The 12,591-nt window shown below is 42.2% G+C and overlaps 1 protein-coding gene across 1 annotated transcript in view; it reads left to right on the plus strand.

Moving 5' to 3' along the window:
• The window catches only part of GCLM (glutamate-cysteine ligase modifier subunit), a 30,011-nt gene extending 17,700 nt beyond the window's left edge, over positions 1 to 12,311 (plus strand). Inside the window, exon 7 of the mRNA XM_074961301.1 lies at positions 8,488 to 12,311. Within this exon, the coding sequence (XP_074817402.1) occupies positions 8,488 to 8,657 (170 nt within the window). The 3' untranslated portion in view covers positions 8,658 to 12,311. The remainder of the gene's footprint in view (positions 1 to 8,487) is intronic.
• Positions 12,312 to 12,591: the final 280 nt, after the last annotated feature.

Raw genomic sequence — 12,591 nt, forward strand, 5'->3', positions numbered from 1 at the left:
ACCAGTAAGGACAAATACAGATATCTCGAATTTTTGGGCAAGAGGCCGCAAATTTATTAATTCCATAACAGGGTAAGTTCTTGAGGCAGTCTGGCCTAGGAACAGTGAAAATGGGCAATGCCATCTGTCAAGGTTCCTCCCCCACTCTGAACTCTAGGGTACAGATGTGGGGACCTGCATGAAAAACCTCCTAAGCTTATCTTTACCAGCTTAGGTCAAAACTTCCCCAAGGTACAAAATATTCCACCCTTTTGTCCTTGGATTGGCCGCTACCACCACCAAACAAATACTGGTTACTGGGGAAGAGCTGTTTGGACACGTCTTTCCCCCCAAAATACTTCCCAAAACCTTGCACCCCACTTCCTGGACAAGGTTTGGTAAAAAGCCTCACCAATTTGCCTAGGTGACTACAGACCCAGACCCTTGGATCTTAAGAACAATGAACAATCCTCCCAACACTTGCACCCTCCCTTTCCTGGGAAATGTTGGATAAAAAGCCTCACCAATTTGCATAGGTGACCACAGACCCAAACCCCTGGATCTGAGAACAATGAAAAAGCATTCAGTTTTCTTACAAGAAGACTTTTAATAAAAATAGAAGTAATTAGAAATAAGAAATCCCCCCTGTAAAATCAGGATGGTAGATACCTTACAGGGTAATTAGATTCAAAACATAGAGAACCCCTCTAGGCAAAAACCTTAAGTTACAAAAAAGATACACAGACAGAAATAGTTATTCTATTCAGCACAATTCTTTTCTCAGCCATTTAAAGAAATCATAATCTAACACATACCTAGCTAGATTACTTACTAAAAGTTCTAAGGCTTCATTCCTGGTCTATCTCCGGCAAAGACAAAATGTAGACAGACACACAAACCCTTTGTTTCTCTCCCTCCTCCCAGCTTTTGAAAGTATCTTGTCTCCTCATTGGTCATTTTGGTCAGGTGCCAGCGAGGTTACCTTTAGCTTCTTAACCCTTTACAGGTGAGAGGAGATTTCCTCTGGCCAGGAGGGATTTTAAAGGGGTTTACCCTTCCCTTTCTATTTATGACACGCCCCCCAAATCTCAGCTAGGGTGAAACACTGGCTGGGATTTCTTCCTGGAGCTCTAGGAAAACAGAGTTAATAAGACACATGCATCTCTAAATATACTACCAAGTACATAAAGACTAACAATATTTTCCACATCTCAAGGACGATTTTAACCAGTTGATTCTGGGAAACTTTCACGTGAGAGTGCATCAGCCACTTTGTTAGAAGCTCCTGAGATGTGTTGGATGTTGAAATCAAAATCTTGGAGAGCTAAACTCCACCGAAGAAGTTTTTTGTTAGTTTCTTTGACGGTGTGAAGCCACTTCAGTGCAGCATGGTCGGTTTGCAGGTGGAAACGCCGTCCCCAAACATATGGGCGTAGCTTTTCCAGAGCGTAGACAATGGCGTAACATTCTTTTTCAGTGATTGACCAGTTGCTTTCCCTCTCAGACAGTTTTTTGCTGAGAGACACTACAGGGTGGAATTCTTGATCAGGTCCTTTCTGCATTAAAACTGCTCCCACACCACGCTCGGACGCATCTGTGGTTACTAGGAACGGTTTGTCAAAGTCTGGGGCCCTTAGTACAGGGTCAGACATGAGTGTCGCTTTAAGCTTGTTAAAGGCCTTCTGACACTTTTCGGTCCACTGCACAGCATTTGGCTGTTTCTTTTTGGTTAGGTCTGTCAGTGGGGCGGCGATTTGGCTGTAGTGCGGTACAAATCGTCTGTAATAACCGGCCAAGCCTAAAAAGGATTGAACCTGTTTTTTGACTTTGGGACAGGCCACTTTTGGATAGCATCCACTTTGGCCTGTAGGGGGCTGATAGTTCCTTGACCCACCTGGTGTCCAAGGTAAGTCACTCTGTTTAGGCCTATTTGACACTTCTTAGCCTTAACAGTTAGTCCTGCCTCCCTTATGCGCTCAAGGACTTTTTGTAGATGTTCCAGGTGGTCTGCCCAGGAATCCGAAAATATGGCCACATCGTCAAGGTAGGCGACTGCATATTCTCCTAATCCCGCTAGGAGACCATCTACAAGTCTTTGGAAGGTGGCGAGTGCATTTCGCAGCCCGAAAGGGAGTACATTAAATTCATACAGCCCGAGATGTGTGGTGAAGGCTGACCTTTCCTTGGCAGATTCATCTAGCGGTACCTGCCAGTACCCCTTGGTTAAGTCCAAGGTAGAGATGAACTGGGCCCGTCCCAGTTTCTCTAATAGTTCATCTGTGCGTGGCATTGGATAGTTGTCTGGGCGAGTTACAGCATTTAGCTTACGGTAGTCCACGCAAAAACGTATTTCCCCATCTGGTTTGGGCACTAGAACCACTGGAGATGCCCATGCACTTTCAGAGGGGCGGATTACACCCATCTGTAACATATCCTGGATCTCCCGTTCTATAGCAGTTTTAGCTTGAGGAGACACTCGGTAAGGTTGGACTCTAATTGGGCGAGCATTACCTGTGTCAATGGAGTGGTACGCCCGTTCAGTCAGTCCTGGGGTGGCTGAGAACGTTGGCGCGTAGCTAGTGCACAGCTCCTGGATCTGCTGTCGCTGCATACGCCCAAGGGTCATGGAGAGGTTCACCTCTTCCACACCACCAGCACATTTCCCTTCGTAGTAGACACCTTCAGGCCACTCAGCGTCGTCTCCTCCCTGGGCTGTAAACTGACAAACCTTTAATTCTCTGGAATAAAAGGGCTTTAGAGAATTAATATGGTACACCTTAGGCTTTCGGTTGGAGGTGGGGAATGCTATGAGATAATTAACAGCTCCCAGGCGCTCCTGGACCGTGAATGGCCCTTCCCACGATGCTTCCATTTTATGGGCCTGGAGCGCCTTTAAGACCATGACCTGGTCCCCTACTTTGAAGGAACGCTCTCTGGCATGTTTATCATACCAGGCTTTTTGCTCTTTTTGAGCATCCTGTAAGTTTTCTTTAGCAAGGGCTAAAGAGGTTCGGAGGGTGTTTTGTAGGTTGGTTACAAAGTCCAGAATGTTAGTTCCTGGAGAAGGTGTAAATCCCTCCCATTGCTGCTTCACCAACTGCAATGGCCCCTTAACCTCACGGCCATATACAAGTTCAAATGGGGAAAACCCTAAACTGGGGTGTGGTACAGCTCTGTAGGCAAAGAGCAACTGCTGCAACACTAGGTCCCAATCATTGGAGTGCTCATTTACGAATTTACGTATCATGGCCCCCAAAGTTCCATTAAACTTCTCCACCATGCCATTTGTTTGATGGTGGTAAGGAGTGGCAACCAAGTGATTTACCCCATGAGCTTCCCAAAGGTTTTTCATAGTTCCTACCAGGAAATTAGTCCCTGCATCTGTGAGGATGTCGGAGGGCCAACCTACCCTGGCAAAAATGTCTGCTAGTGCCTGGCACACACTTTTAGCCCTGGTGTTGCTTAGAGCTACTGCTTCCGGCCATCGGGTGGCAAAATCCATGAAAGTCAGTATGTACTGCTTTCCTCTGGGTGTCTTTTTCGGAAAAGGACCCAGAATATCCACAGCTACTCGCTGAAATGGAACTTCAATGATGGGGAGTGGCTGGAGAGGGGCTTTGACCTGGTCTTGGGGCTTTCCCACTCTTTGGCACACCTCACAAGACTGGACATAGGTAGAAACATCCTTGCCCATTCCCTCCCAGTGGAATGACCCCCCCAAACGATCTTTGGTCCTGTTCACCCCAGCATGGCCACTAGGGTGATCATGGGCTAAGCTCAAGAGCTTGGCCCGGTATTTAGTTGGAACTACCAACTGTCTCTGAGGATGCCAGTCTTCCTGGTGTCCACCAGAAAGAGTTTCCTTGTATAAAAGTCCTCTTTCTACAACAAACCTGGATCGATTAGAAGAGCTGAGAGGCGGTGGGTTGCTCCGTGCCGCCATCCAAGCTCTCTGGAGGCTTTCATCTGCTTCCTGTTCGGTCTGGAACTGTTCCCTTGATGCTGGAGACATCAGTTCCTCATTGGATTGTGGACCTAGGCTTGGTCCCTCTGGAAGTGATATAGGGGATGGAGCTGTTTCTGTTGACTGTGAACCGCTCTCCGCTGGTGCACTATGTTGGGATTCAGGCTCCGGCTGAGCCTCTTGTGTAGGGTTATCGGCTGCTACCAGTTCAGGGTCGGTGGGGCCCTCTGGTGTTGAGGTTGCAAGTACTGGATTCAGTGCTGGCAATGGGTCTGGTGTTGGTTGTTCGGCTGGTTCCGGTTCTGGGACTGGTTCCGTCTGGGTCTCTGGGACTGGATCCACTACTGCTGTTGCAGACATTGGTCTGGGGTCCGGGTCCATCACCTCTGACCGGGTCCTGATAGAAGTTTCCGGAACAGAGCTAGGCCTCACGGCTTGTTTAGCCTGGCTGCGGGTGACCGTTCCCACCCTCTTGGCCTGCTTCACATGATTGGCCAAGTCTTCCCCCAACAGCATGGGGATGGGATAATCATCATAGACTGCAAAAGTCCACGTTCCTGACCAGCCCTTGTACTGGACAGGCAACTTGGCTGTAGGCAAATCGAAAGAGTTGGACTTGAAGGGTTGAATTGTCACTTGGATCTCTGGGTTGATTAACTTGGGGTCCACTAAGGAAGCATGGATAGCTGACACTTGTGCTCCGGTGTCCCTCCACGCGGTGACCTTCTTCCCGCCCACACTCACAGTTTCCCTCCGCTCCAAGGGTATCTGGGAGGTATCTGGGCCTGTGGACCTCTGGTGTGATTCCGGTGCAATGAACTGTAATCTGTTGGGGTTCTTGGGGCAGTTGGCCTTTACATGCCCCAGCTCGTTACATTTAAAACATCGTCCAGCTGACGGGTCACTGGGGCGAGGAGGGTTGCTGGAGAACGGGGTGGTGGGACGATAAGGGGTCTGGAGGGTTCTTTGGGAGGTAGGTGGGGCTTTGGGCGGCCCCCGGTAATAGGGTGTGGCCTGGGGTTGTCCCTTCTGGTCTCCGCTCCAACTGCGACCAGTTTTTTTTCTTCTCTGCCACCTCCACCCATCTGGCTCCAATCTCTCCTGCCTCGATTACAGTTTTGGGCTTCCCATCTAGGATGTACCTTTCTATTTCTTCAGGAACACCCTCTAAGAATTGTTCCATTTGCATTAGGAAGGGCAAATTTACTGGAGATTCAACACTTGCTCCGGATATCCAGGCATCCCAATGTTTCACAATGTGGTAGGCATGTCGGGTAAATGACACGTCTGGTTTCCACCTTAGGGCTCTGAACCTCCGACGAGACTGCTCGGGTGTTATCCCCATTCTGACTCTCGCCTTGGATTTAAACAGTTCATACTTGTTCATGTGTTCTTTAGGCATTTCAGCTGCCACCTCAGCTAAGGGTCCACTGAGCTGCGGCCTCAGCTCTACCATGTATTGGTCAGTAGAGATGTTGTACCCAAGGCAGGCCCTTTCGAAGTTTTCTAAGAAGGCCTCAGTATCATCACCTGCCTTGTAGGTGGGGAACTTTCTGGGATGGGGAGTAGTACCTGGAGAAGGATTGCTAGGGTTTGTTGGTATATTCTGCTGAGCCTTTACCTTCTCCATCTCCAGTGCATGCTTCCTCTCTTTTTCCTTCTCCTCCTCCACATGCTTCCTCTCTTTTTCCTTCTCCTCCTCCACATGCTTCCTCTCTTTTTCCTTCTCCTCCTCCACATGCTTCCTTGCCTCCATTTCCCTCCTGTGGGCAGCCTCCTGTACCTCCTTTTCCAGCCGCATGAGTTCTATCTGTCTTTCATGTTCCTTTTGTTTTTCCTCAGCCTGAAATCTGGCTAATTCCATCTTTTGTTGTGCTGTGGATTCTGTCATCCTAACCTCTCTGTTTTTAACTAACTTTACACCCGAGGTTTAGAAATAAACAAACAAAACTTGGCTGTAAAATTTTGCTGTGCTGGAATAGAATACCTATTCTCTGATAGTGATTGTCAGCCTACAGAAAAAGACAATTCCTTTGTCTCTGCTCTGGGCCCAAATCAAAGCAAAAACTTCCAACTACTTTGAAACCTGTTTACCCAGCCCAAAGAAAAAACAAGTTTCCTTTTTAAACTTGTGCTCCTTGTAAAAAATCAAAATCCAAAAAAAAAACCCTGCCACTTTTGTCTCCAGGCAAATGGGTAGAACACCCCTCCTTCTATTTACTTTTAGGGAAACAAAAAACTCTGGGTTGGAAGACTGTGAATTTCCCTGCAGGAGTTAAGTACCCTGCCTCCAGGCAAAGAAAACCTGCAATTCACAAAGATAATCCCCTTTTGTCTCTGCTTGGCCACAAAGCAGAGAAAAACAAGCTGCTTTCAGTTTCAGCTGCTTCTGGACTTCCTTTTTTTTTTTAAATCTGTATTTCTAGTTCAAAAAAATCTCAACTGGATCTCAAAATGATTTCAGGTTAATCCCACCACTATGCCACCATGTCAAGGTTCCTCCCCCACTCTGAACTCTAGGGTACAGATGTGGGGACCTGCATGAAAAACCTCCTAAGCTTATCTTTACCAGCTTAGGTCAAAACTTCCCCAAGGTACAAAATATTCCACCCTTTTGTCCTTGGATTGGCCGCTACCACCACCAAACAAATACTGGTTACTGGGGAAGAGCTGTTTGGACACGTCTTTCCCCCCAAAATACTTCCCAAAACCTTGCACCCCACTTCCTGGACAAGGTTTGGTAAAAAGCCTCACCAATTTGCCTAGGTGACTACAGACCCAGACCCTTGGATCTTAAGAACAATGAACAATCCTCCCAACACTTGCACCCTCCCTTTCCTGGGAAATGTTGGATAAAAAGCCTCACCAATTTGCATAGGTGACCACAGACCCAAACCCCTGGATCTGAGAACAATGAAAAAGCATTCAGTTTTCTTACAAGAAGACTTTTAATAAAAATAGAAGTAATTAGAAATAAGAAATCCCCCCTGTAAAATCAGGATGGTAAATACCTTACAGGGTAATTAGATTCAAAACATAGAGAACCCCTCTAGGCAAAAACCTTAAGTTACAAAAAAGATACACAGACAGAAATAGTTATTCTATTCAGCACAATTCTTTTCTCAGCCATTTAAAGAAATCATAATCTAACACATACCTAGCTAGATTACTTACTAAAAGTTCTAAGGCTTCATTCCTGGTCTATCTCCGGCAAAGACAAAATGTAGACAGACACACAAACCCTTTGTTTCTCTCCCTCCTCCCAGCTTTTGAAAGTATCTTGTCTCCTCATTGGTCATTTTGGTCAGGTGCCAGCGAGGTTACCTTTAGCTTCTTAACCCTTTACAGGTGAGAGGAGATTTCCTCTGGCCAGGAGGGATTTTAAAGGGGTTTACCCTTCCCTTTCTATTTATGACACCATCAGTGCTCTCTCTGTTACCTACCTTCCCCTTGTCGATGCTCAAATTCCAAGCATCACAGTACTAAGGCTTAGCAGCCTGCTTAAACCAAGGTCACCAAACCAGTATCTACCCTACTGAAAAGGAGTTAACACCCCTGCTGCCAGGAGCTAGCACCCAGAATTGTGATACTGTGAAATAAATGACACATTACTAAACCAAGTAAAACCCTGCTGATTTGTCAACAAACAGTACCACATAAGTCCTTAGAGCCTATGCCAACAAACTGAGTATGACATCAAAAGGCAGCAGGATGCCCATGACATATTTCCAGGTCCACCAATCTTTTAGCAGGGATGAAGCCCATAGTTGGAAATTGTTGGCTGGAACCACGGTATCCTCTGAAACTCTAACTGCAACCTGCAGACCAAAACAAATTGAAAATTCATTAATACACATCAATAACTATCTGAGAGGGGAGGCAGGGTGGGGTTTGTGGGATTTGTTTCCCACCCTACAATCTTATGCTGGCTAATAAGGGCCAGTGTGCCTTAATTATAGAATAATGGAAGGATTTACAGAGCAGGATATAAATTTTTCTCTTTAGACTTATAACTGTTAAGGGCCCAGTCTGCAAGGTGTTGAGACCCCTTAACTGTGACTTCAGTGGGAACTGAGAATGCTCAGTACCTTGCTGGATTTGGTCAAACATATTACATTTTTCTAAATATGAATCTAGACCTTTTAAACTAAAATCAATGTCAAACAAGAGACTGTCATTTAACTCTCCCCTACAAAATATATAGCTACCTCTTGATCTTATTTTTGGTATCTTCAATTATTTGGTAGTTTCAATTATTAATGTCATTCCAATCAACACTTTATGTAAAGCCAGTTTATTACTTAGAGCAGGAGAGAAGTATGTTCTGAAACTTTCTTATACTATAAATTCTTTAACTTTTGAGTTTGTGCCTCATGAAACTTCGGGGGGGGGGGGCGTGTGAGACCACATGAAGCATGCTGTCACATTGCTTACTGAGATAATTAACAAATTTTTAACACAAAGATCACCTCTTACTAATTACAGTTAAAGGAATTATTTCCTTTTTGTTTGGTTAAAATGTAAATATCTGTTTCTAATTTTAGAACTGCTTTGTGAGGCAAGTTTCCAAGAAGCTCTTCAGGAAAGTATCCGGAACAGTCGAGCACATGAATGGACTCCCTTGTGGATTCTCCGGTATTCAGTCATTGTTCAGACCAGAGGCATTATCAAATCCAAAGGCTATATCTTGCAAGCAAAAAGAAATGTCTCTTAATACACTTTTATTTTGACAACAGCCTGCTGTCTTAGTGCTTTGGAAACATACCACCTTTTTTGCATAAAAACTTTGCACGGAAGTGAAAACCGTCACAAATTATAATGAAGACCAAAAGTGGTGACAGTAAGGCCTGGGTTGTCCAGAGGCACAGTGCTCCGACAGCATTGTCAAATACTGCACATTTCTTTCCTAACATAGAGACCAGTTTAGTAATATATGAAATAGTTTGTTCATTAAACTGTTTTCTAATTGAGATTATCTAAAGAAATTCAAAATATTTTTCTTTATGACTAATATAAAATTATCACTAAGTATATTTTGGCTGCCATCAAGGTAATATATAGAAATGTGTATATATTTTTGTTTTCAAGAAAGAAACTTAACATTCTGAATTTCTTCTGAAGTGCTTATTCCTACTAATTAGGTAGCTATATAGTATTTGAGCAGTTGAGTAATTTTTAAGTAGTTTTCTTTGTTTTTTATCCATAGGAAAATTCTCTAATTAGAATCTGATTAATTGGTATAGCAAGTAAGCTGCTTAATTCATGTGAATGAAAACCTGGTTTTCTTTTCATTATGGTACAAAAGGCCTTTGTGTTTGGAATTTTTTTTTTAAATTCTATTAGCTCATCCTGTTTGTTTCTGTACCACATTGCTCTTACTGTGTTCAGCATGTGGACAGGAGTGATGCCATATTCTGTCTTACATTGGGAAATGTATTGTGTATTTAAACCAAGATCTGGAATTACGTGGTCAAAAACAAATTAAAATGTAGCCAGAATGTGCCTGGTTTTGTCCTAATCTATTTACTAGGTGGTCAACAGCCACAGATACTTTAAGAATGTGACTAAAATCAGAAGAGATGTTGATGGGATGTACATTATATAATCACGTACAAAGATATAATGTCTGTTAATTTAGGGTTACCCGGGGAATTAACTGATGTTCAGGTGTCATCCAGAGAACAGAATATCAAACAAGCATTCAACCTGTGTTCTTGTTCCCGTGTGTTGCCAGCTTCACATGTGCAGTACTGTGGCTTCTGAATCTAAAGGAAACTAATGCTGGATCTAAGACAGGCTATTAGTTTCTTTTCTGACCTGAAACATATCCACAGACTGAACTTTGCATTTTAAAAATACAGTCTGTCTACTGCAAAAACATTGTTATCTAGTTTGATTTAGATGGTATAGATCTCTTCACTGCAATTCCTATCTGTAGCTCACTGTAGTCCAGTGAAGTCAATAAGTGTTTTGCTATTGATTTCAGTGGGAGCAGGGTCAAGCCGTAGTCTGGTAATTGTTAACTTAGTTTTATGTAGACTTTGAGCTTGTAGTTTAAAGGAATGAATTTACAGTAACTTTTTTGTGTATTTTTGTCATAGAAAAATCACAATGTTTTCTGCACGGTCAGATAGTTGTGTGTATATACTTCTTTTTAATCCATTCCACTGAGTTAGTCTTTGTTATTTTCAAAAACTCAGTACACTGATAAATGTTGTTTGGTAGTAAACTTCTGAGTCCTTAAATATTTAGGTATGTGACTAAAATATCTAGGAAATACGCTAGACTTATTCAATTACTTGATGAATATGGGGTGAGCAAGGAGGAGAATGGGCACTGATAGTGTAGAGGCAAAATTTTAGAAACATTTTTCTTTTGACAGAAGAAAGTGAATTTTGGTCATGGAGGGTCATTTGTGTATTAAATTTAAAAAATGAACCTTATTTAAAACTTACGTGCCAAGTGTGCTCCTTACTGGTTGGTATTGATATATAGCATCTACTTGTGATCATTTTATTTCTCCTTTGCGTCCAAAGCATACCACAGTCTGACTGACAAGGATTCACATTTACTTGACATGTATATGTTTAAATCTGCAAGACTAAAAACATTAAAACAGACAGTTGAGCTAAGAATAGTTAAATAGTGCACAGATTGCACTAGCAGTTTAGTTCCTAATTGGGAACCATATTAATAATTACCTTTTGTGGAGAGAAAAATAACTTTTGTACGAATTGGAAGAGGCATGGTAATTCGTTAGCTCTACAAGCAGTATTACAACCAGGCAGTGATTTGTCAAGTCATTACCTGATGAATGATTACTGTATTTAACCAAAATAGCAATTAAAATTGGGGGAGAGACAATTGTGGGAATTCCTTTCCAGAGGAGGAATACAAAAGTTAAGATTTGAAGAAGTGAAAATTTAGAAAATTGCAATTACTGTATTACTAGTATACCCTTCTTTGAGATTTACATTTTTGTGTATGGTTTGTATGAATTCTAAATTTCACTATATTATTGCTTGCATTGATATCTCTGGGAGGCAAGCAGGAATGACTCTGCTTTTCCATCATTAAATGACATATTATGTATGGTGAACATCAGATCACTCAAGATGTCTTGATTTATTGACCTAGTGGGGAGTAGGTGGTACTTAGAACATGTATGCCCTTCATTAATCTGAATGCTAATCCCACTTACAAGTAACAGCAAGTCCCAAATTCTTCAAACTCAAGACACCATGTTAGTGCCATTTCCCCCCCCAATCTCATTCATTTCTTCTTTTTGGGAGTTGGAGTTCCAGGGTTGTATCACTGCAACGGTCATTGGCCTACATGAACTGTTTGTGGGAAGGGAGGAGGGGAAGGGGGAATCAAAGCACCCTTTAACTGTATGTAACTTATTTCTTGCAGAAAGTGTACTTTATGCAAGTTTAGATCTATTGATTATGTACTTAATCCTGGGGGGTAGCCTCTTTAATTGTTTTAAAGGTTAAATTATTGTTCTTGTGCTGTATTTTCCTCTAATTGTTTTCTCAAAAGCTTTTCAGTGTAATAAAATAAATGACTAGGATAAATGAAATACATAATTATGTACAATTTTCTTTTTAATGATGAAACTAGACAGCTTGGTGTGGGCATGGTTTTATCCCTGTGATCAAATAATGACAAAGATAATTGCAAGATTTCATTAATTTTATGTAGTTCCTGTATTGCACTTAGTAAAGATTCCCTTTCATAAATTGAATGTTTGTTTCTAAAATACAGATTATGTAAATCCTGACAAATCTATTTGGAGAAATGCTGTTTCTTCAAATCTAACAAAGTACAAGACAACTTCCTTTGTAGCACATCAGCACCACCTTTTCTTTTTTAAACTGACTAGGAATTGATTTTGAGTGACAGAGGCAGCACCTCCTCTATGAATCACCTCTCGGACCTGCTGATCCCTAGGAGTAGTACATTAGGAATGAGACTTTGAACTTGTTCTTTCATCTGGTAGTGCACAATGTTCCAGGGATGTAGCCTGGAATACTTTTTTTTCTTTTCTTTTCCGAGTTAGGGCAGAATTTGGCTAAAAAAATCTATTTCTAGCACCTCAAAAGCTTAGAAATACTTGCTTATGATTAAATTTTACTGGTCGCTTAACTGTTCCCTTATTATTAGCTGCCTAATTTAGCAAAGCTTAAAGTTTTTTCACTAATAGATTGTGAAAGGGAGAATCTTAATTCAGCCTTACTTCTGGAAAATACAACAAAAATGTGTGACTTAGTCATTTTAGGTCACTAGGCAAAATGTGTAATTTTTTAAATCCTGTATGGTTTTATTTAATCGTCCCTTGTTGGCTTTCTTTTGTTGGTAAAATGTTTAGCTAGAGCTGTAATGTATGAAGCAAATACAAAACAAAGCATTTGTTTTAACAAAATATTTATAGTGCTGAATGCTCCCTATTAATTGAATGTGTTAAAATAAAATGAGTTTTTTGAGTCTCTAGTGGTGGATTATTGGTTTCTAGCCAGACCTTTCCCAAACAAGTTGTCATAAATAGTAGTCAGCATGCTAGAATACTAACTAGAGGAGTGGTTCTCAAACTTTTGTATTGGTGTCCCCTTTCACACAGCAAGCCTCTGAGTGCAACCCCCCCTTAT

This window comes from Natator depressus, chromosome 8 (genome assembly GCF_965152275.1).
Source record: "Natator depressus isolate rNatDep1 chromosome 8, rNatDep2.hap1, whole genome shotgun sequence".
NCBI lineage: Eukaryota > Metazoa > Chordata > Testudines > Cheloniidae > Natator > Natator depressus.